Raw genomic sequence first — 21,638 nt, forward strand, 5'->3', positions numbered from 1 at the left:
ATGCCATTATGCCAAGATGCAGAGGAAGAGCCCTCCGCATTATTAATGACTCCACTTACCCTGCACATGCTCTATTTCAACCTCTTCCCTCAGGCAGAAGGCTGAGGAGCCTTCAGTGCAAGACCACCAGGCTCAAAAACAGCTTTTACCCTGAAGCTTTTAGACTGCTGAACTCTAGCCGTGCTCGTCCTCTCCCATTAAACACAATCACAAACTGCTAACTTTGAATAGTATTTTATTACAACATATCTCTATATTTTTAGTGTAATATATAACTCTATGGTGCAATACATATATAACCCTATAAGTCGAATATACAATGTGTGCAATACAGTCTCTGAAAATGTGCAATACACTATGTATAGTTTATGTCTAAATTCCTGCATAATATATCTCTGACTGCTCTTATTTATATTCATGTATATACATATATATATATAACCTCATATTTATACTACTATGCTATCTCTGTGGCTTAAACGGGACCTGGGTCCTAATTTCGTACCAGAACATGGAAGTCTGCTGGTATGACAATAAAGCATCCTTGAATCCTTGAATCCTTAAAATACAAGGCAAAGTCAGGTCTGTTGTCAGGTCTGTTGCAGCATTACCACAAAGTAAGCAAGACCTTTACATATTAGTGCAGGATACAGATATTTTTTTTTTGTAATTTTCACAGTGAAAATATTCAAAATATAGATCTTTGCAGTATTTCATATAAACATAGACTTCCTAGTAATACTTGAAACTGGATTGAAAGAACGTTCATGTCATTTTCTATTCCCCAGTTGATTGCCTAATTAGCCAGACGATTGGTTTCCAGACCTGCAAACTAAGACATGTCTTGCAGCCTAAAATGATGTATTCCCTTTTAGAAAGTATAGAGGTACCAAATCGTGGTTGGGCTGGTTAAGCTATATATTTTTGTAAGTATTTGTATTGTGTATGCATATGGCTAAATAAAATTTTTAGGATATAAATCCTGGCTATAGTTTAAAGCTGTTGTTGATGGTACTGAGCCAAATGGTTTTTAATCTTTTGGAGCTGTAGAGTTGTTTGACAATGGATGGAGGCTTTGAGGATCTAGAGCTACGAGAGGCACAGCGAGAGTACCTGGACTTTTTAGATGATGACGTGAGCACACAATTTATTCTTATGTTGTTTACTTAAACAAAAACAAAAAAAATCACTTCTCTATAGTGTTCTTTGCAGTGGTTGCTTCATTAAAAAAAACATTTGCAGTGTCCTGTGCTTTAAGCAGATAACACTGATTTGACTTGAATGTCTTTACAGCAAGATCAGGGTGTGTATCATGAGAAGGTCAGGAGTATGGTGTCTGAGGGACAGTCCCGGCTCACTGTCAACATCAATGACCTGCGGCGTAGAAATGAAAAACGAGCCAAAGAGTCAGTATCACTTGCTTAGACTTTTGAGATTTTATTAATTGGGTTGCCAGTGTCTCCTTCAATTTTTGACAGATGTGGTTAAATGGCAAATGTATTCCTTTTTTTTTTTTTTTTTTGATGGGTGCTTTCAACAGACTTCTGAAAAACGCCTTTGGTGAGCTGGTTGCATTCCAGAGAGCTCTAAAGGACATGGTGGCTTCCGTTGATGCCACATATGCCAAACAGTTTGACGAGTTTCATGTTGGTTTTGAGGGCAGCTTTGGGAATAAACATGTCTCACCCCGTACACTTAGTGCCCGGTTTTTGGGAAACCTTGTTTGTGTGGAAGGCATTGTTACCAAGTGTAAGTAAATGTTACTAAATTCATAGTTCCATGTTTTTGTGAATATTGTAACTGCATCATTTTTTTATTTATTTTTTTTAATCATTACAGGTTCCCTGGTCAGGCCAAAGATTATGCGCAGTGTTCATTACTGTCCTGCCACTAAAAAAACTTTGGAAAGGAAATATACTGATCTGACTTCACTGGATGCATTCCCTTCCAGTGCCATCTACCCCACCAAGGTGTGTGTTGTATACTAGTGATGAACAAAGCCTGTCAATATTGTTTAAAGATGTATGTTGTTTGGCTATGTGTATAGGACGATGAGAATAACCCACTGGAAACAGAGTTTGGATTGTGCTGCTATAAGGATCACCAGACTTTGACCATCCAGGAGATGCCAGAAAAAGCTCCTGCTGGGCAACTTCCCCGGTCAGTTGATATCATATCTGATGATGATCTTGTGGACAAAGTTAAGCCAGGGGACCGTGTCCAGATAGTTGGTGTCTACCGCTGTTTACCTGCTAAACAAGGAGGATTTACTTCAGGAACCTTCAGGTAAATAAAAGTTTAGTTTCCCCACTGCGGTGGCTCCCTGGGAATCTTGGTTTTGGTGATTTTAGCTTAAATGTCTGTTTTGTGTAGAACAATACTCCTAGCCAACAACGTCAAGCTGATGAGCAAAGAAATTGTTCCCACGTTTTGTGCTGATGATGTTGCCAAGATCAAGAAATTCTGCAAAACTCACTCTAAAGTAAGCAGTAAGGGATATATTTATGCTGGTTTTACTCTAATGGTCAACATCTGTGGTTTGTTCTGCCTTGACATTCTCAGAATTCAAACATCGAGATTTTGGTGTGTGTGTTTTCAGGATGTTTTTGAGCACCTAAGTCGATCGCTAGCTCCCAGCATTCATGGTCATGAGTACATAAAGAAAGCCATCCTGTGTCTTCTGCTAGGAGGAAATGAGACCAACCTGGAAAATGGTACTCGCATTAGAGGTGACATCAACATCCTGCTGATAGGTTAGACCGCTATCAAGTAATTTTTTTTTTTTTAAATAATTTTATGAGTTGATGCATAAGGAAACCTCAGTGGAACTAGTAGATGTTTAAAATGACTTGACAATGTGATAACATAATCACCTTGCATAAAATGTTGGGCTGGTGATGTACAAACTGGGGCATTGTCTGGATTATTTGAGCCAAATGCTTACTTGGTTTGTTTTCAGGTGACCCATCAGTTGCCAAATCTCAGTTACTGAGGTATGTCTTGTTCACCGCACCAAGAGCCATTCCTACCACTGGACGAGGCTCGTCTGGGGTGGGTTTGACTGCTGCGGTTACCACTGATCAAGAGACAGGTGACTAACATGCAGTTTAAATGTGGGCTGTTCTAATAATATTCAACATGGGCTTTAAAAAGGACTAAAAGTGGGGCAGTGAGCAAGGCCTTTTAACTCTGGAGTTGACCATAAAAGTTTACTTTTTAATGTCTTGTGCCTTAGGTGAGCGCCGTTTAGAGGCAGGTGCTATGGTCCTTGCTGACAGAGGGGTTGTGTGTATCGATGAGTTTGACAAGATGTCTGACATGGATCGCACAGCCATTCATGAGGTGATGGAACAGGGGAGAGTCACCATAGCGAAAGCTGGAATCCAGGCCAGGCTAAATGCTCGCTGTAGTGTGTTAGCTGCTGCTAACCCAGTGTATGGAAGGGTAAGATATTTTAAGCTAGCTTTAGTGCAGTGATTTTTAAACCTTTATCCTATAGAGAACCCCCTGTCCTCCACATTGTAGTTGTTTTTTTGCTCTACCACACCCACTTAGGTTGAAAAGAGACTGATTAATCACATTAGCGGTGCAGGGAGCTGAGAAAACACTAAAATATGCAGGGCACAGGGTCCTTTAGGACCAGGGTTGGGGATCACTGCCTTAGGGTATACAAACTTGTGTATTGCTTTAATATCACAATCACTTTTAAATAAATTAAATAGAATTTGGCATATTTGCTAATTAAATGTGACATGTCTCTCCTTCTCACTCCTCTTGTCCATGCCAGTATGACCAGTACAAAACCCCAATGGAAAACATTGGCCTGCAAGATTCCCTACTCTCTCGATTTGATTTGCTCTTCATTGTTCTGGATCAGATGGATTCAGAAAGTGATCGTGAGATTTCGGAGCATGTGTTGCGCATGCACAGATACAGACCCCCAGGAGAGCAGGAGGGAGCAGGTTTGACTTTTTTTTTTTTTTTTTTTTTTTTTTTTGGTGGTGGTGGTGGTGGAAATATATAGAACCTTCAGGACTGGGAAACTCCTTATCTCATAGTGGTTCCCCAATCAAAGGCATTTGTCAGTATGCAGACTAGTCGGCCTGTTCCTTCAATTGTGTTTAACTTGCCAAGTATATTGCATAAGCCACAGTGGATTAAAGTGTCTAAAGTCAGCCTTTTATTAACCTTTGCCCTTCAGGATAACAATGTTATGGAGGAAATGATTCCAAATTCCATACCAATTTTCTTCCACATAGGGAGCTACAGTACAGTATATTGAGTAAATGAGCATGCAGAACTTGTACACTGCCTGATAGATAAATAATTCTCACATGCTAAGATTTTGTCACCTTTAATTTAAAAAAGATTACAGCACACATTGTGTTGTCCAGTTTGTGTGCAAATGATTTCTTATGGTGCCAGAACCACTCTTTTACAATTTGAGTCCTGGAATATGCCTGTAAGCATCGGTAAACAAAAATGTAATTGTTGTAATGACCTGTACATTCAGGTAATCAGCTAACTTTATTTTATTTACACATAATGTTGTTGAGCCTAGACCCATAAGACTTGTACAGTGGACCCGACGCATGATGGGTGCATCGCTTCATGTGGTTCTCTTTATACCCTGATGTACCTATTGCCTTGAAATGTGGTCAATCTGGATTCAACAAACCACATAACCTTTTGTCATCATGCCAGAGTCCAATCCTCTTGCTTTCTAGCAAATTTAAGCCTTTTTTTTTAATATTGATCTTGCTATCGAGGCCCGGTTTATTTATGGCCACACAGCTGTTAAGAAAACCTTCTCATGTATTTGTATGGAAATGCTCTTACGTTTACTGTTGAAGTCTCATTTAAAAAACAATTAAACCCAAGCTTTGATTTGGATTTCTTACACAGGTCTTTGACAGTTCAGCACTATCCTAAAGGTTGAATGTTTAGTTTCAATAATTTAAAATCGCCTTAGTTGTTTTTTGACCACACAGTGTATATATTGCGCTGTTTTCAGCTGGCGATTAATGTCTCTTAATATTTTATATGCAAGACTGACTTTTTGATTATGTATAACAATAGCAATGTCATTGGGAAGCACGGTGGACGTGTTTGCCACAGATGACCCAAACATCAGTGAGGCTGCTGAACAGGAGCTGCAAATCTATGAGAAAAAGGACAATGTCCTTTATGGCCACAGGAAGAAGAAGTAAGTTTTAATTATTAAGTAAGACCTACTTATTAAGTAAGTCCATCAATGCACCTCAGTAAAGTAGTGACCTTTTTAAATAGGAAAAGGTTGAAATAAGGTGAATGGTGCAAGAAGAATTTACTATATATTTATATATATATATTTTGTAAACCTATGACAAAAAGTTAATTAATTTTTTTTAATTATTATTTTTTTGGTTTTAGAGAAAAGGTTGTCACCATGGAGTTTATCAGGAAATACATCCATGTGGCTAAGCTAGTGAAACCCGTTCTTACTCAGGAAGCTTCCGACTACATAGCCGAGGAGTACACCAAACTGAGGAGCCACGACCAAGTCAATAATGAATTGGCAAGGGTGAGTAACTAGGATCTTGCTTAAAATCCATTAAGATTCATGTTTTAGTATTAAACCATATCCCATTTATCTAAATTGTTTGGTTTTAAACTTTGCTGCAGACGATGCCTGTGACTGCACGTGCTCTAGAGACAATGATCAGGTTGGCCACGGCCCATGCTAAAGCTCGCATGAGTAAAAATATCGAGTTAAGAGATGCAGAGGCTGCTTTGGAACTCATGCAGTTTGCATACTTCAAAAAGGTAATGGGATGGATGGTTTAATTATTATTATTATTATTATTATTATTATTTACTGAAAATATCTACCAGAACTAAAATCTTGTTAACTGGTTTGTGAAGATTCTGGAAAAAAATAAGAAGAGGAAGCTTCCTGAAGATGGAGTGGATGCAGAACTGGATACGACACAAAGTCAGCAGACCCAAAGTCAGAGGAGTGTCAGGTCTAATAGGATATATGGTATTACACAATATATATTGAATAGTAGTATCTGATGTGACTGACATAAGGATTGGTATGGCCCTTAGAAAACGTTCTCGTGTATCCAAGGATGATGTGGATTCAACAATGGCGGAAGACTCTGATGACCCATATGACTTCACAGAAGATGAAAACAGTCAGATTTTTCTTTTTGGATGTTTCTACCACATTCATCATTGTGCATAAATAGTTATGCTTTTTTTTTTTTAAACCATAGCCCAACCCAGTCAGCCAACCAGGACAGTGTCTCAGAGGAGTAGTCAAAGGAAAAAGACAGACATCAGTCAAGACAGGTTGAGTTTTATAACCTTAACCTCATGCTGCAACTCCCTGAGATATTGTTTTCCCATCCAATTCTCTTGTACTCTAGAATCCTAGAATTGACCTCCTGTTTTTTTTATTGTTCTATGTTTCAGAATGAAGGTTTTCAAGGCATCCCTCCTCAAAGCATTCAAGGTTACCCGCTCTCAGTCTGTGGCAATTCCTGAGCTCCTTACTCACGTTAACAAAGGTCAGTCTGAAGAATTTGACCAGCAGGAGGTGCAATTACTTTTGGAGCGCATGCAGGATGATAACCAGGTCATGGTGTCTGAGGACGTGGTCTTCCTCATTTAATTAAAAATGACTTAAACAATGGTCTCTAGACATGATCAGGTATTTGTGGCATTGCTGTATATCCTTATGTATTATTGTCTGAAGTTTGTTGTTAATAATAAACTGTTTGAGCATTTATGAAGGCTTTTCTCTTTTTTTTTTTTTTTTTGGCTAACAGAGGTGACGTCAGCCTCTTTTTTTTATTTATTTTTTTTTTTTTGACAATTTTCCTTTGTGTAATTCATTACATTTTAATGGCACATGACAAATTTTGCAAGCAATTATTTATGCTTTATTTTTATTTTTTTTTATAATATTCAAACACTGACAGTTGGATAAAATGCATATCAGATTAGATGTCATCAGCATTTACCACTACAGTGTGAGCCAGCTGGAAAATTCCTGTAAAGAAAGCAATAGCCATATTTAACACCAAATATATAATTATTCTAAAAATGAGTGTTTATTTATTTATTTTTTTTATCTGGTCACTTACAGGCATTTATTCTTTCTGGAACATGTCCTCCCTCAGTGTCTGTCACTTCAGCCCTTCTGGGTCTCTTTACACCGTACACCACACTTGCAACCCCAAGCAGCAATATAAGCACGCCCACAAAAGCAAAAAACACAGCTGGTGTAGTGTTTACACTGGATGAAGAGCTTCTTTTCTCGGTGTATGCAGCAGTTTGCGGCACAGGCTGTGTTTCCAAAAGTCCGGTCACATCTGAGCATGAAAAGCAGATGAATTAAAACTACTATACTCTTTGACATTTATGCAAAGGTATTGTATGAACCAACAGGATGAAATGTATTACCCTTTTAAAAGTATCATAGTTTTCTTAAATGTTAGCTTCAAAAATTCACCTTCTAGACTAAGGAGGAAGATGGCATCATTTCCTTTAATGAAGTCCCGACTCCTTAGTCTGTTATGTGTGATGAAAGCGCTGGTGCCAGTACCCGGTCCTCTGTAGTATGATGTACCGTCTGGGTTTTTTACCAGACTTCCCACCTTCCGTGGGTCATCCCAGAAATATTCAACATTGCCCAGGGCTTCAAAAAGGAATGACATCACTCATAAGCAGATTCTTAAATACTGTACCTGGTTATATAAGTATAATAAGTTCATAAGTCATATATTCTTTACATTTCTATCAAACTTGGCTAATTTCAAAATCAATTTTTTGTTTCTCTCATTATATTTTATCTTGTTTCCTTAATATGATTTCAATTTCCTCTGATTACTATAATGGTAAACGACACTGTCTGGCCAAAAAGTTTGATTTTAGGAGGGTCAAAATATTGTCCTGCATCAAGCAAAGACAACAACTAAGGAGATTACGGATATGACTGGAATTGGGTTAAGAACTGTCACATTATTAGACCTGGAACATTAATGAACCATCAACATCAGTCAAGACTTTATCACAGGCTACAATTATTATTTTTGTAATAATATTTATTAAAAATAATATTTAGATGTTATGACCTGGCGATGCTTTAGTTGGTCACATCTATAGAGTTTTTCTTGATGGTTATGGGCATATTCCATCAAATTATAAATGAGTACCATCCAGACTTTTTACCAGAATGCATGGAGCATCATTTTCACATATAAACTGGTCACCAAATTATGCTCTATAATCAAAAATAGAGGTGGTCGAACAGAATCTTAGTGTGAGGAGTATCCCATATTCTATTCAAGAAAAGGTAGCCATTTAAAATGTGTTTTGAATTGGAGGTGGAAGTTCATCTACTTCTACTTAATGTTTCTGTTTTTACTTCAATATAATGAATTATTATGAATATTCTTACAGTCAGTGGAGGTCTTGCTGGGGTCAGTGGTGATCATTCTTTGGTTATCCATGCGTTCCTGAATATTTGGGTGCTGGTCCATCAGTGCTATGGTAGCCTGTCTCCATGGGCATGGCCATTTTAGCTGGCTATCATTGGGACCAGAAGTCAAATGCAAGTACATGGCTATATCATTAGGACTGCTCGATTTCCCATTAGGATACAGACCAATCTGGAAAGAGTAGCCATCAGGAGACAAGAAAGTGGGACTGTATATCTTGGAGTTAACAGGTGTTGTGGCGAGGAGGCTGGTGAAGTTCTGGATGTGCCATGTATGGTGAGGGCATTGTGTCTCTGACAGGTTGATGTCATCTAGAGAGAGACCTCCTTTGGATGCTCCTACGCCCTTCACCCCTTCAAACACTACCCGGAACTTCTGCGATGCCTCTAGGGTCACATGATGAAGCTCCCAGGAGTTCCTTTTACCACCTGTATAAGAGCAGCAATACAGGATGTCATGTATGAATTTGTACCTTTAACCTTGTGTAAGAAGAATCAAATACTTTTAAAGCAGTGGAATTACCACGGAATGTCTGAATGAGTGTCAGCACTCCGTTAGGACTCTCATTGTTGTATTCATGAACCCAGATGTTTAGCTGATCATCAGCACCTCCGCTGTTGTACATGTAGAATTGCAGGCATTGACGTCCTCTATTCGGATAAAAGAGCCGACTTTCCAGGAAAGCATTATCTCCAGGGTTTTCTGTAGCTGTGCTGAAATGCATGAAGAAACCTATGCCTGTGATGAAAATAAATAAATAGTTAGGTGCAAATATAAATGCACATCTTCACAGATACTCAACTGTAGCATTGTTAATGTTGTGTGCCATTAAAATATCCAGACACTGTAAAGACCAAAGTTCTAGTGAAGTATGAAAAATATTGCAGATGAGTCGATTCCATCCTGGTTTGCTCTTATGTAAGAACAGATATTGAAGAGAACTGTTACCAGTAAATGGTCATGATCAATAGAACACAATTTAAAGGCTAAAAAAGTTACAAAAGAAATTTCAATTGTCCTCTTATGAACTGTTCATACCATTACACTGGCCCATGTTAGTAAAGTCTGTGTTTGGACCTCCATCTACACTCTTCACACGCACCCACTTGGCTTTTGCATCATTTCCCTGGATCATACCACAGACGTTGGGCTGCTCAAAGCCACAGGAATCCAAGAAGGTAGAGGATGTGGCTGTAAAAAACAAAACAACAAAAAAAAACAATTGAAAACAGAAAGAGGTGAAAGAACAATCCTCCTTTGTCATCTCTAGACTTTAGCCGAAAGTTAATAGTAGATTTATTGTAGTGGATTATATATTTATAGTAAATAAAATCATTCAGTGCAATAAAATCTTTATCAAAGACTAAAGAGATGGCAGGATTTTATTAATATCATAATACAATGATTTACAGGGTAAGGGCTACACCTACTGCAATTATACAGCCTGTTTAGCTTGCGCACATCACTGGAACTGAACTCCATGCGCTGGCCAATCATGTCCATGAACTCTGGAATCTTAGTGACGATGGTGGGTTTGGTGTCCTTGTTAAAGGCTGTCTTACTGTAGTGCATAACAGAGGTGTAGTCATAAGGAAAGCCAAGAGCGCTGGAGACTGTGTCATCATAGGTGTTGAAGTTGTGCTCTTTGCCTAGGTATAATACAGTGTAACAGGTCAACCATGAAGCGCAAAATGTAATTATATGAGAGTAAATTTAGAAAGAAATAAACCCAATTTATGAATGTTACCATTCTTTCTTGTATCTTTGACTTCCTAATGCATACATATAATCCCTTGCTACACTAATATACTTATCCCAATGTTGCACTAGTTCTTGGAAAGAAAGTTTTCTCAGTAAGGAGCTATGATTGTACTGCCTCCCTCATGCCTGAAATGCTGGCCTCCCAGGAACTCCTTTAATGGTGCAAAGAAGGAAATAGTTATATACACAGACAGATGTGGATCTTATGCAAGTTATTGACAAGTTATCTATAATTTTCCAAGGCATTCCACTTGCCAAATGTTTACCGGAATGACTGCAGTGGGCTACAAGCCACCTCATCATTCATGGAAGTACAGTATGGCCTTCTTTCAAATGTTTGCCCTATTTAAATATTTTACTGTAAATAAGAGTTTCATCTCCGTACTGTGCTTAAAGTTCTGTAAAAGTCAACTGTTTAATACCTTCATTTACCAGTTTCAAGAAAGTTTTGTCTGTGTGTTTGATTATGAACCGCAAGTTTTGGCAGTTCTGCGTATTAGTCAAACTGTGGGTGCGTCTTAAATCACCTGCTCAACAGAATTCATTGAAACTTTTGCAGGAATTAGATATCTGCTTTAACCATAATTGAAATCAAAATGTTGAGAGATGTTATGAACAAGTATGTGGCGAATTTAATAATCAACTTTAAAATAAGCTCGTAATAATCTACTTGCTCAACATAAACGAATAGCTCCACCAATAGTAGAACAGATATTAATTAAAAAAGTGAAATATTTTTCCTGGGATTAGTCAATATTTTCACCGCTGAAATAACGGCGCTGTAGTGGTGCACAGAAAGTAAACTATAACGCGCTGAAGTCATTTTAAGACAAAACTTAATCTTTATCCACTCTCTATTATTGTTACTGTCCACTTTGATTCAGGATCTGATTACCAAACAGAAAGTGTATTTGGATGACAACAAAAGTATCAAACTTAGCTTAAAACCTAGGTGTAAGACACTCTACCTTACAAAATTTGTATTTCTTTGTATTAATAAGTTAGGCAGAGAGTTCTGCTGTACAGAAAGACAGGCAGATATCAATTGAACGTTGGTTACAACCTGAAATATTAATAATAATATTACATTAAGCATTACCCACTTGGATGTCCTTATGTCAAATATTAAGCCATTCTGTGCTTCTATCATATTGAGCTGAGTGCCCAGTGGTGTAATTACCAGCTTCGATCTGGTCCCACATGATGTTCACATAATCATCTCGGTCGGATCTGGATTGCTCGTGCCAGAAACCCAGCGCGTGCAGGAACTCGTGCTCCACAGTTGCCAGGCGATCACAGTTGCTGCCAATTGATAACCTCTGCTTCCCAACCTGACGATTTCCTACAGATGAAAAACATCTAACAATACAGAAAAATGTGGACAATGATAAGGATGGGAAGGTACTTTATATTCTTATTTGCATAACCGTTACCATTCTAGTGCTAATAAAATCTTTTCTAGGGCCTTTAGAGTTAATCAGTGTCATTTTGGATTAAAAAAAAATAATCCACTCATTGATGACTCAATGTAAAGTTTTAAATAATTTTTCCTGTGTAACTCACATTATTCACAGTCCATATTTTGATTTAATAAACATTTTGATTGAATATGCAGCTATACAGGCATTGTTGGCTCATTGTTGACAATGCCCAAACCCCAGCCACTGGATAGTGACTCCTACCCAAGATTAAATGTTTTGCAGCTCGTCATTTTCAGGTGAACCTGAAGATCTGGTCGGGTCTGCACCCAATTTCGAAAAACAACCAAATGTTTAGTATTAACTAAAAAGTGTATGAATGTACAAATATCCCTTACCCAGAGCCTTTAAATACAGAAATGTAGTTTGTCTCGCCACTCCAGGGTTTGAAGTCAATGCAGGTCTTGAGACGATATTGCTCGAATGCTTTTAGTATCACGCCTTTAGCATTGATCTCTGTGTACAACCAAAAGTGGTGAAGATATTATGTTAGAGTGATGTTACTGAAATTAAATCACCTTAAAACAGCTGATTTTAAAAAGAGCTCCTTGGTTACCCAAGCTCTCCTCCAGGTAGTAAGGCACGGTGGTCGGCCAGCGATACTCTTCACCCAGAATACTGTTCTTCCCATCTTCCTGTTAAGATTTATTTATAGCATAGAGTGACAATTAGACTATGGCTAATTAGCATTACATTCATGGGGAATGTAATGTTATAGAAAAGCTACATAAAATGATTTACTAACCTTTTTAAAAACTATGTCTCCCTCTACCAGATTAAGTCCTGCTTCTGTTACACAGAAATTTTAGGTCAGCTGCTAATAATTCATAGTTCAAGCATGGTGTGAATATAAAACACTAAGCAGTTGTGTTATTTTGAAAAGCATGCGCTACAGCACACTAGTGGAAGAATTATTCTTACCTTCATTTATGTCAATGAAATCCCAATCTTTTCCATTATCTACGTCCACTTCTGTGAAACCTAATATAAAAAATCTCAAGGTTGATCACCATTATTTTTTCCTGGTACTGCATTTAAATGTATATATATGTATTACACAGTATACATGGCATGTCTTACCTGAGAGGGCTGAAGCTGACTATAAGAGAAAGAACTTATTTAATTTTTGGTACGTCAAGATAACCACTAAAACAATTAATGTCATACATGTTTTTGTTTATTTAATCGCTCTTTTCACAAGGGGTGTTCAAGTCAACCAGGGACATTTGGTAAACTTTCTCATGAATGGAGGTGGGCAGTGATGAACCTCTTAATTTCAATAAAACATTTACAGTAAATGGTGCAAACCTTTTAAAGAATGTTATACGTTCTCTTCTAGGAGTTATTGCCACATCTCCTGTACAGTCCTGACCTCATTCCAAGCCATTTCCCACATGTTTGGAGCATTAAAAGAGTTCCTAGAGGGCCAGCCTTTCAGGAATGAAGCAGACAGTTTAATCATGGCTCTGATGGTATCCAAGCATTAGTGAAACACTTGGGGTACTTGCATAAGTGTAGCGGGAGATCATTTAGAGGAATAATGTTTACATACTGTACAGTACAGTAACTGTGTACTGTTATTCTGCACAAGCAAAAGTCCCAGTTTGATTCGAACACCCCTCAAACGAACCTGAATATGGGTCAGAAAACTAACTTAAATTAATATTCTAACACATCTTAAATTAATATTCTAATATTTCTAATATATTGTCTTGCTTTCTTTTAAAGCTTTCTAGAAGCAAATGTACTTACTAATTGATAAAAAACATTTCATTTCAGTAAAAATATTTACAGATAACATGTAGAGAAGTGTTTGCTTTATAATCTTATTGTGATAAGAAATATTGCATAAATTATGAAAGGTTAAAGGTTGAAAAGATATTTAATATTTCTCTTACTATAAAAATGTGTATCAATATGACAATATCTTGGTAAGATATTCTGTTTTTCAGTGTACGAAAGTTCAAATGAACATTTTTCTAGGGCATAGTTTGCATTCTTTATTGCAAAAAATGTCACAAAAGTATAATTTTGACTCCCCATTTTATTGATTGCAGCTGTTTTAGTGTTAACGTGTCTAGATTCCTTTAGCAGCAAAAAATATTTTTTCTTTTGTTACACTTTGAATGTTTTTATTTGAGCCACCTCTATAAATTTTAAGTTATCATGCTTGCCACTTGCAGTTGTTGAGAAATCCTATTATTCAATTCACAACATTCATATTTCAAGATGATTTGTTTTAAACTTAACATGCAATATATACATTTTTTTAAACATTTGTACATGCTTGAATTATTGAGAATTAAATTGCTTAAGACTTACCGAATAAAGTCTCTCAGCACATAACAGACAAATGATCAGAAATGTCAAATAAGAGGCCATAGCTGCTGCTGTATGTGTATGCTGATGTTACACACTCTGCATGTGTACAGCGTGTGTTTATGTACGAAACTTATGAATAGAGAGAAATTGCTGTGTTGGCAGTTATATGTGATAAGAAAGGTACTCTGATAAGAGGTGTGATCACTATTGCTGCTGTAAATGAGGTTATTAATGATGTCATATAGCGTTTATCTATTATATTTTTAAAAAGCTATTTAGATGTTCCATCTGATTACATTGTAAAATCACTGCTGATTTCTGAATTTAGTAAATTATATATTTGAAGACGTCAATAAAGGTGTAAAGCTGAGTGAGATTACAGAAGACTTCAAGCTAGTGTTGATTGTATCAACAAAAATAATGACGGAAATACAGTATACGTTGACGACCTTTTTCATTGTGACTTGAGACAAGATGATGATGAGATGTCACGGATATTAATGAACAGTGACAATGACGAAATCAGTATGCAATATTGTTGAGGAAAAAAGATGAGACTAAAATGAGGTTTAAAAAAATAAATCCTAATAAAACATCTGTCTTTATTTTCATCAACATGTAATTTTCGTCCCAATGCGCTGCGATGCAAACTTACCTGACCTGACCTGAACCCCATAGAGAATCATGCCACGCCGCACTGAAGCAATAATTGCAGCAAAAGTGTGTACATAGGCTTTTTAGAGGTCCGATATGTTCTATGTACAACCCTTGTTTTATTGATTGCATGTAATATTCTAATTTTCTGAGATTGTGGATTTGGGGGTTTCATGAGCTGTATGCTATAATCATCTCAATTATGACAAATCACGGCTTGAACCATCTTGCTTTGCATGTAATGAGTCTATCTCATGTATTAGTTTCACCTTTTAAGTTGCATTACTGAAATAAATTAACTTTTCAACGATATTCAAATTTTTCGAGTTCCAACTTTAAATGTATGTGTGCAAATGTTTCATGTGAGTATGCGACGCCTAATACATTTTCTTTATATTGAACTAGAGCAATTTTTTTTTTTTTTTTAAAGCCGATGTGTAGTAATATCAGAGGGGAAACAGTGTGGGCACACAATTGCTGGGGAAAAGACCACAAACCTAAAGAGACACATCATTAAAAATCTTCCAGTTTTACAGCCTCTTAGTGGTAATTATGTAAATTATGTATAACATAATTATGTTGTGATGTATTTATTTTATTTCATTTTATAGTTAAACAGTTGCCAAACACATTAATCTAATAGGTGAGCAAATGGATGTGACCCACAGGAGGTAAATTTATAAAAAATAAAAAATAAAAAGTTTCAAAACACTGTATTGTCCATACTATAGTATACCTTTTGTTTAGTAGCGTTCCTGGGAGACCAGCATTTCAGACATAAAGCGGGGTCCAATCATGGCTTTGGCATACTTAAAGTATACATACAGTACATAAAGTATTTGAAATTCTTTTATTGTACAGAATTTAAAAAATACACTTCATGTGAGGAGGTCATTTAAAAAGTATAAATGTTAGAAATAATGCTTACTCATACCAACAGCTTTTTTAAAAGTGCAATTAGGGCAATGTGCAAATGTACTGTATTTGTATAAACAGAAGATATAATAGAAATCCAGACATGCCAGGGAGCTTGGAATAAGCAAATTACCAAAAAAAAGAAGAAGAAAAAAAGCTATTCTTCTGAAAAGCATCCCATGTCCAAATTAATGTTATAGCAAAATTAATGAATGAGCATAACTACAGTAGTAGTAGTAACATTTTCTATGCTTAATTAAATGCATATATACAGTAGTATGGTCAAGTGATCTGTACCCAGTATAAACAGTCGAATATCACAGTTTTAGAATTGTATCACTTAATGCTCTTAATATCCTTACCTTAAACTCATCTATACAATAATCTTAAGATAATATGGTAATTTGCAGGTAAACATGTTGTTTATTGTTGTTGCCATGACCTTATTATGGCATCTTGCAAGTTAACATCGTCATTCTGGAAGATATTCTGTTAAGGAAAGAAGAAAATATGAACATTTATTATAAAACTATTTTTTTTCTTTATTTAATATAAATTAATGCATGCTTCTGGGAATATCTGGATCTTACACTTATGTCAGAAATGTAGTAGCTATGGCGGAGGTTAAGATGCCCAATAAAATCCCTGCTGCAGTAAGTTGGGTTACCATGAGGCAGTGACACACACACAGGGCAGACCTAGGAGCCGTGAGAGAACACATAAATAGAGTTTGTCACTTTTTTCTTATGCAAAACATTATAAAATATCTTAAATCTTGAACATGAACAACAGTTTCCTCATCAAGAACTATTTCTACATAAACAAGACTGATGAACATGACAACGCAAGACAGACATGAGACAAAAAGTGTTAAACAAAATGTGCTCTGTAACTCTAGTCAATATTTACACACCACAGGCTATTTGAGAATGCCAAGCATGGGGGAAACATGCAAATTCCATAGACACAGACCCCGAGGCATGAATTGGACCTGAACCCTGGAGGTGCAAGGAGGTGCAAGGCTAACCACTAAGGGCAAGGCTAACCACCAGTATTTGGCATCTTCACAACACTACTGCTCCGCTCTGGTTCCCCTGTATTATCTTAAATAGTTATGGCATTGTAAATCGGTATGAAGTCTAAGCTTTTTATGTGCATTCTTCAAGCTTACTGACCACTCGTCTTTGGTCACTGAGATGGTTGTCATTGCAGTGATCACGCAGATCCAAGTCATCCAGGCCGCCTTCCTGGCAGTATGGACAATTATAGGTTGTGGTGGGAATGATGTTTCTGATAAAATCAGTGAATGTAGAAGATTATTATTTAATTAAACTTATTATTAAAACTTATGCTTATGCTTATACATAACAGACATTAGTGGTGAACAGCAACCTAAAATAATAATCTAAAAAAGGATAATAAATAATGAAGAAATCTCACATGTACAGAGGCTCATCTGGCTGAAGAGCTGGCTGAGGAGGACAGACGTTTGCTTGGACTGGAGCTGGGGTGGCTGGACCAGCAGGAGCATGGACTCTTGGTGTGGGAACTGGCCGTCTGAAAGCAGAACGGCCAGCATCTTGTACAGCGGCATTTGAAGCATTCTGATTGGGCAAGCTGGCATTTGGAGTGCTGCAGATCTGTGAAGGCTGCATGCTTGCAGCTCTAAGCCGGTCGAGGAGACTATAGTTAGACACCAAAAACAGAAGAACAGAATTTTGACATTATACTTTTTGAAAAAAATGGCTATAACATCCTTTATTATCCCCACTAAATAATAATTGCCAGTTTATTCATATTGTAGCCCAGCAGTTGTCATTTATTTAGCTGACTCATTCTGACACAGATGGAATTCAATATTTCATTTGTCTCTCACTCAAGTATTCAAGTACAGTATATCAGGTTTTCAAGAGAAACACACTTTTTTACTTTTCTTTTTTTTTTCATTTAATCCACTGCCCAGCCAAAAACCAGACACTTTATTACTTAATTTGACCTCCTCCTAATTATGGTGCTCAATCTAGTGGTGGATTTATGTGTGAAAATGATTCCTCATTTTCCCAGAACCACTTGTTCTTGAGTCCAGGAATATGCTCATGCCAACTGGGAAGAAAAACTCCATTAATTGCATTTGTTTTTCATCATGTGCAGCAGTAAAAGACCTTGGGGAAATTATTGATTTCATTCTTTTATTTTAACCTCATGTAGATAATATGAATAGGATAGCCTTTTAGAAATATTGCCAGGAAAAGAAATATTTTGTCACTACACAATGCAGAAAAACTAGTTCATGTGTTCGTCACCACTATGTTGGATTACTGTAATGCCATACAGCTTGTTAATTGTTAACGAGCTCCAGTTAGTGCAGTATTCAGCAGCCAGAGTCTTTACTAGGCTCAGAAGACATGAGCACATCAACCCTACCTTAAATTTCGCATATATTTCACCTGGGGACTTTTGGTGCAGAGTACCATCCTATCCCATTTTATATTACAAAGTGAAAATAAATAACCAAGAAACAAGAACATGAACTATGAATATGAGCAAAACATGCAAATTATGGTAATACTGCGGCACACACAGACACCACATCAAGTACAAAAACACACCACGAAGAGAGCCTGAAACCTAAAAGTTAAAAAAGGGTGAATATGATGGGAATTAATGTTCAGCATTAAATAATGTAATTTGCTGGATTTTGGGTAAAAAACGAACAAAATGTCAGCTTTTAATAAAAGTACAGGCGCAATTTTTCTCCCAACACTGCATGCTGAATCCATATATTTGCTTACAGTTGTACATTGGGACCAACAGCTCGTGTGGTTTGAATGATGTCATCTTGCAGAATGTAAGTCCGTCGTATGAAAGGCTGAAAATAGAAGCAAAGAGTTGTTTAGTAGTACAATCGAGGAATCACTTGCTATATATATATATATATATATATGACTGCTGTAGAGCAAGGATGTCTTCAAAAAAAATCTAGTTACAAAAAATCTATTCAAAGCAGTAAACCATAATTAATGGAAAAAAGGGGCCAACTATTGGTGTGGCAACCTTTTGATTAAAATATAGTTTCAGGAACAATTTGTTCAGTTTTATAAGGAATTTAGCTGCTAAGTTTTACTGAACATGCACAGTCCTCTTGAAGACCTAGCCACACCTGCTTCTTTTTTCATGTATGCAAAACCCAGGAGCCTTCTTTTTTCTGTTTCTTTATCATTCTGAAAAGTTGTTTTTAACATAACATGTTGCTTTCTTTTCTAACCTACGAATACTAATGATTACTAATGATTGCAAATCAGAAATGTTTTTTGTACTGACTTAATAATGAAGTCATAAAATAAAGTTCCACAAAGTTCGACCAAAAAAGGGCGCTACAACTTTTGCTTAACACTGCATATATGTATTTAAAAACCAAGAAACATAAAAATAGATTCATATGATTAATTATACAACATGTTCATCACTCATTCTTAGAATCACATTGCTAGTCTGGTCTTACCCCCAATGCCAGAGTGGCATGGTCATTTATGGGGCTCCTGCAGTACGGACACTGGGGTCTTACTCGAACTGCCTGTCTTAAACATGATTGGCAAAACCTGTAAAGAGAGAGATGACATATGATTGTATGCTTGATAAACACATGCAGTGGAATTTCCCCTGAGGAGAAATACTTTCACTTTGCAGCTGTCATGAACTGCTGTTATGTGCATTCTTTTTGTAATCATTGTGATCATGATCATGTGTTAAAAAAAGTTTTACATTTTATACTACATTCACATTAATTAAAAAGAAAAACTCTTAAGTGCCCTAAATGTGTCTGTTTAAACTTCCTGTATACTGTATGTATGTACATACTTAATCGCTTATATAAATAAAACAATACCAAATGTTTGAATATACTGACTAAACTGATTGATATGAAAGTGGTATGTTTTGTTCTTTTGGGTATGATACCATTCTCTGGCATATGTATATTGGTTAACTTAATGTTGTAGGATGCAACACAAAGAAGTGTTTGTATTTGTCATGTACTCATTACAGCAATGGTTCAACACCTGCTCCTGACACGACATATCTTTTATGCAAACATTCAAAAAGTGAATAACCTACAACTATATATATATATATATATATATATATATATATATATATATATATATATATATATATAGCTGCAATACATACACACACACACACAGATATACTGTATATATAAGGAAGGAGTATATAATATCCTTTATGCACACGTTATTCATTATTCATTTATTTTACTCACACTTTTCTACAGCATGGAACCGGCTGTGAAGGATTCTGTAAAGTGCCTTTACACACAGGGCAGTCGTCATCTGTAGATGCATCCATAGTCTTTAGCTCCTAAGCTTTAACTGAAAGCAAAAACAAAGTCAGCGCATATCAGTGTGGTTTTTACACACATGCCATGCACGTCACTTTCTGGAACAAATAGTTCAACTTCCTTATACAAGTCAGTTATGAGACAACGACGTGCAGGCTTTGCTCCAGGTTTTTTTCCCCCCGGGTGTGTCTTTGCTCATGGTAAACAAGTTGTCCTGAACAGGCTAAAGAAATAGTCAGAATAATGGTTTTAAAATAAAACTTTATAAATAAAACAATTTATATTGTTTATGAACAAATAAACTACACTTCAGATTTTTAAAAGGCTAAATTGTAAAAAGATTCCTGTAATGGTGTCTCTAATACTGTGCCAGAGTGGATTGTACTGTATGAGGTAAAAGGGGGAATCCACTTCATGCAGCTGAGGAGTTCTCGACAGTGCAGAGATATTTCTGATAATTAAGGGCTTTGGATTTCAAAAGTAAAACCGTAGAGTTAATATAAAAAAACGATCGAAATGAAATATGACACTACTAACACAGTCTGACTTTCTTTCTTGGTAAGAACTCTACATGCCTCACTTTGAGGTTGTGTTCCTGCCAGGAAATGACCCAGCTGACTGAATTTATTTTTGTCTTGGTTAATAAGTTCTTATGGTGTTTTGCAGATGGTCCAGATAAGGACAAACTTTATGGTGAGAGATGATACAAATTCCAATCACTCTCCATAAACGGTGTTGTTGATTCCAGGGTGTCCACAATGTGCCTGTCTCGTGCCCAAAGTCTTCTGAAAAGGAAAGACTTCAGGGCCCAGCGACTCTGTATACAGAATGAAGGGCCACCACTAGATGGCAGTACTTGGCTTTCATGTTGGAAACGCCCGGACACACGCGAACACACACATTCTCTCTCGCGCGCGCGCGCGCTCCAATGGAGCTTTTTTTTTTTCGCATGACGCGTTGGTTTTATTGCTAACGCTAGGTTACAGACTTTGGGAACAAGTCAGAAGCTAACTACAGAAATAATCTGATAAAAACGAATACACATTTATTTAACTGAGAAGACACTGATGAGAAGGGAGGAAGGAAGGACAGCAAAAAAGAATAAAGGAAGGAATTGAGGATGAAGAAAGAAATTATTATTATTATTATTATTTAGGAGAAGAAGAAGAGGAGGAAATGCAATGCTGTTTCTCAGTTGTTTACCTGATTGGCTAATTAATTATTAAAATATCCAGAAATATTCTTTTGTTTTTCTTTAATAAATAACTATGGGTGTCTGGAATCCATTTTCTTTCCCATGAACTTTAATCACTTTTCCCCTTTAGCAGTGGTCACCCCACATGCACTTAATTTCCAATAGTTTGTATCCATCTGACTATCACACCCACATATGATGATTGAAAATCTACTTCCAAATACAATGCCTCTTTTATAATAAGCTCCACTCTTCTCTAAAGGATTTTCACTATTTTTGAAATGCTTATGTCAGGATTTGTGATCATTCAGTCACAAGAGACTTGGTGAGCTCAGGTGTTTTGGGGTGCATTAGGTGTTCAAATTCATTCTTAAGCTGTTTAGTGGGGTAGAGGTCAAAGCTCTGTGTAGGACACTTGCGATATTACACGCTTTTCTTGCAAAATCCTGTCTTTGTGGATTTTGCTT

The 21,638-nt window shown here is 36.7% G+C and overlaps 3 protein-coding genes across 3 annotated transcripts; 1 reads left to right on the forward strand and 2 right to left on the reverse strand.

Annotated features, from left to right (window-relative positions):
- Positions 1-1,047: 1,047 nt before the first annotated feature.
- On the forward strand, positions 1,048-6,775 carry mcm3l (MCM3 minichromosome maintenance deficient 3 (S. cerevisiae), like). Its single transcript, XM_053489119.1, has 17 exons — positions 1,048-1,134; positions 1,294-1,406; positions 1,541-1,749; positions 1,840-1,970; positions 2,048-2,286; positions 2,374-2,482; positions 2,600-2,753; positions 2,960-3,091; positions 3,236-3,444; positions 3,788-3,962; positions 5,080-5,206; positions 5,413-5,563; positions 5,665-5,805; positions 5,905-6,005; positions 6,091-6,179; positions 6,261-6,336; positions 6,460-6,775. Exons 1-17 carry the CDS (start codon positions 1,063-1,065, stop codon positions 6,656-6,658), a joined length of 2,427 nt encoding a protein of 808 aa, XP_053345094.1. The 5' UTR covers positions 1,048-1,062; the 3' UTR covers positions 6,659-6,775.
- Positions 6,776-6,934: 159 nt separating this feature from the next.
- On the reverse strand, positions 6,935-14,150 carry mep1ba (meprin A subunit beta a). The gene is made up of 14 exons (XM_053489071.1): positions 14,051-14,150; positions 12,809-12,827; positions 12,650-12,709; positions 12,474-12,517; positions 12,285-12,363; positions 12,067-12,184; positions 11,431-11,609; positions 9,920-10,138; positions 9,528-9,680; positions 9,012-9,227; positions 8,450-8,917; positions 7,502-7,687; positions 7,134-7,361; positions 6,935-7,039 (listed from the first exon to the last, which is right to left on the reverse strand). Coding segments are annotated over exons 1-14 (2,031 nt in total). The 5' UTR covers positions 14,111-14,150; the 3' UTR covers positions 6,935-7,037.
- Positions 14,151-15,540: 1,390 nt separating this feature from the next.
- LOC128514714 (E3 ubiquitin-protein ligase RNF138) lies at positions 15,541-20,096 on the reverse strand. Its single transcript, XM_053488540.1, has 7 exons — positions 19,899-20,096; positions 19,122-19,218; positions 18,412-18,488; positions 17,060-17,302; positions 16,795-16,909; positions 16,210-16,317; positions 15,541-16,108 (listed from the first exon to the last, which is right to left on the reverse strand). The coding sequence occupies exons 1-7, from the start codon at positions 19,982-19,984 to the stop codon at positions 16,043-16,045; spliced, it is 792 nt and encodes a 263-aa protein (XP_053344515.1). The 5' UTR covers positions 19,985-20,096; the 3' UTR covers positions 15,541-16,042.
- Positions 20,097-21,638: the final 1,542 nt, after the last annotated feature.

This window comes from Clarias gariepinus, chromosome 27 (assembly GCF_024256425.1).
Source record: "Clarias gariepinus isolate MV-2021 ecotype Netherlands chromosome 27, CGAR_prim_01v2, whole genome shotgun sequence".
Classification (NCBI taxonomy): Eukaryota; Metazoa; Chordata; class Actinopteri; order Siluriformes; family Clariidae; genus Clarias; species Clarias gariepinus.

Bases quoted from the DNA above. Each gene is read 5' to 3' on its own strand.
- mcm3l (XM_053489119.1), top strand. From the start codon at position 1,063: ATGGATGGAGGCTTTGAGGATCTAGAGCTACGAGAGGCACAGCGAGAG. The intron at 1,407-1,540 runs GTCAGTATCACT...TGCTTTCAACAG, and splicing joins AATGAAAAACGAGCCAAAGA to ACTTCTGAAAAACGCCTTTG. The intron at 3,092-3,235 runs GTGACTAACATG...CTTGTGCCTTAG, and splicing joins TACCACTGATCAAGAGACAG to GTGAGCGCCGTTTAGAGGCA.
- LOC128514714 (XM_053488540.1), bottom strand. From the start codon at position 19,984: ATGGATGCATCTACAGATGACGACTGCCCTGTGTGTAAAGGCACTTTA. The intron at 17,303-18,411 runs GTAAGCAAATAT...GTCTAACTATAG, and splicing joins GTTGGTCCCAATGTACAACT to TCTCCTCGACCGGCTTAGAG. The intron at 16,910-17,059 runs GTGAGATTTCTT...TGATTTTATCAG, and splicing joins CCAGATGAGCCTCTGTACAT to AAACATCATTCCCACCACAA.
- mep1ba (XM_053489071.1), bottom strand. From the start codon at position 14,110: ATGGCCTCTTATTTGACATTTCTGATCATTTGTCTGTTATGTGCTGAG. The intron at 10,139-11,430 runs GTAATTACACCA...TATTATACCTAG, and splicing joins GTGGGACCAGATCGAAGCTG to GCAAAGAGCACAACTTCAAC. The intron at 7,688-8,449 runs GTAAGAATATTC...TCCTTTTTGAAG, and splicing joins CAGCAAGACCTCCACTGACT to CCCTGGGCAATGTTGAATAT.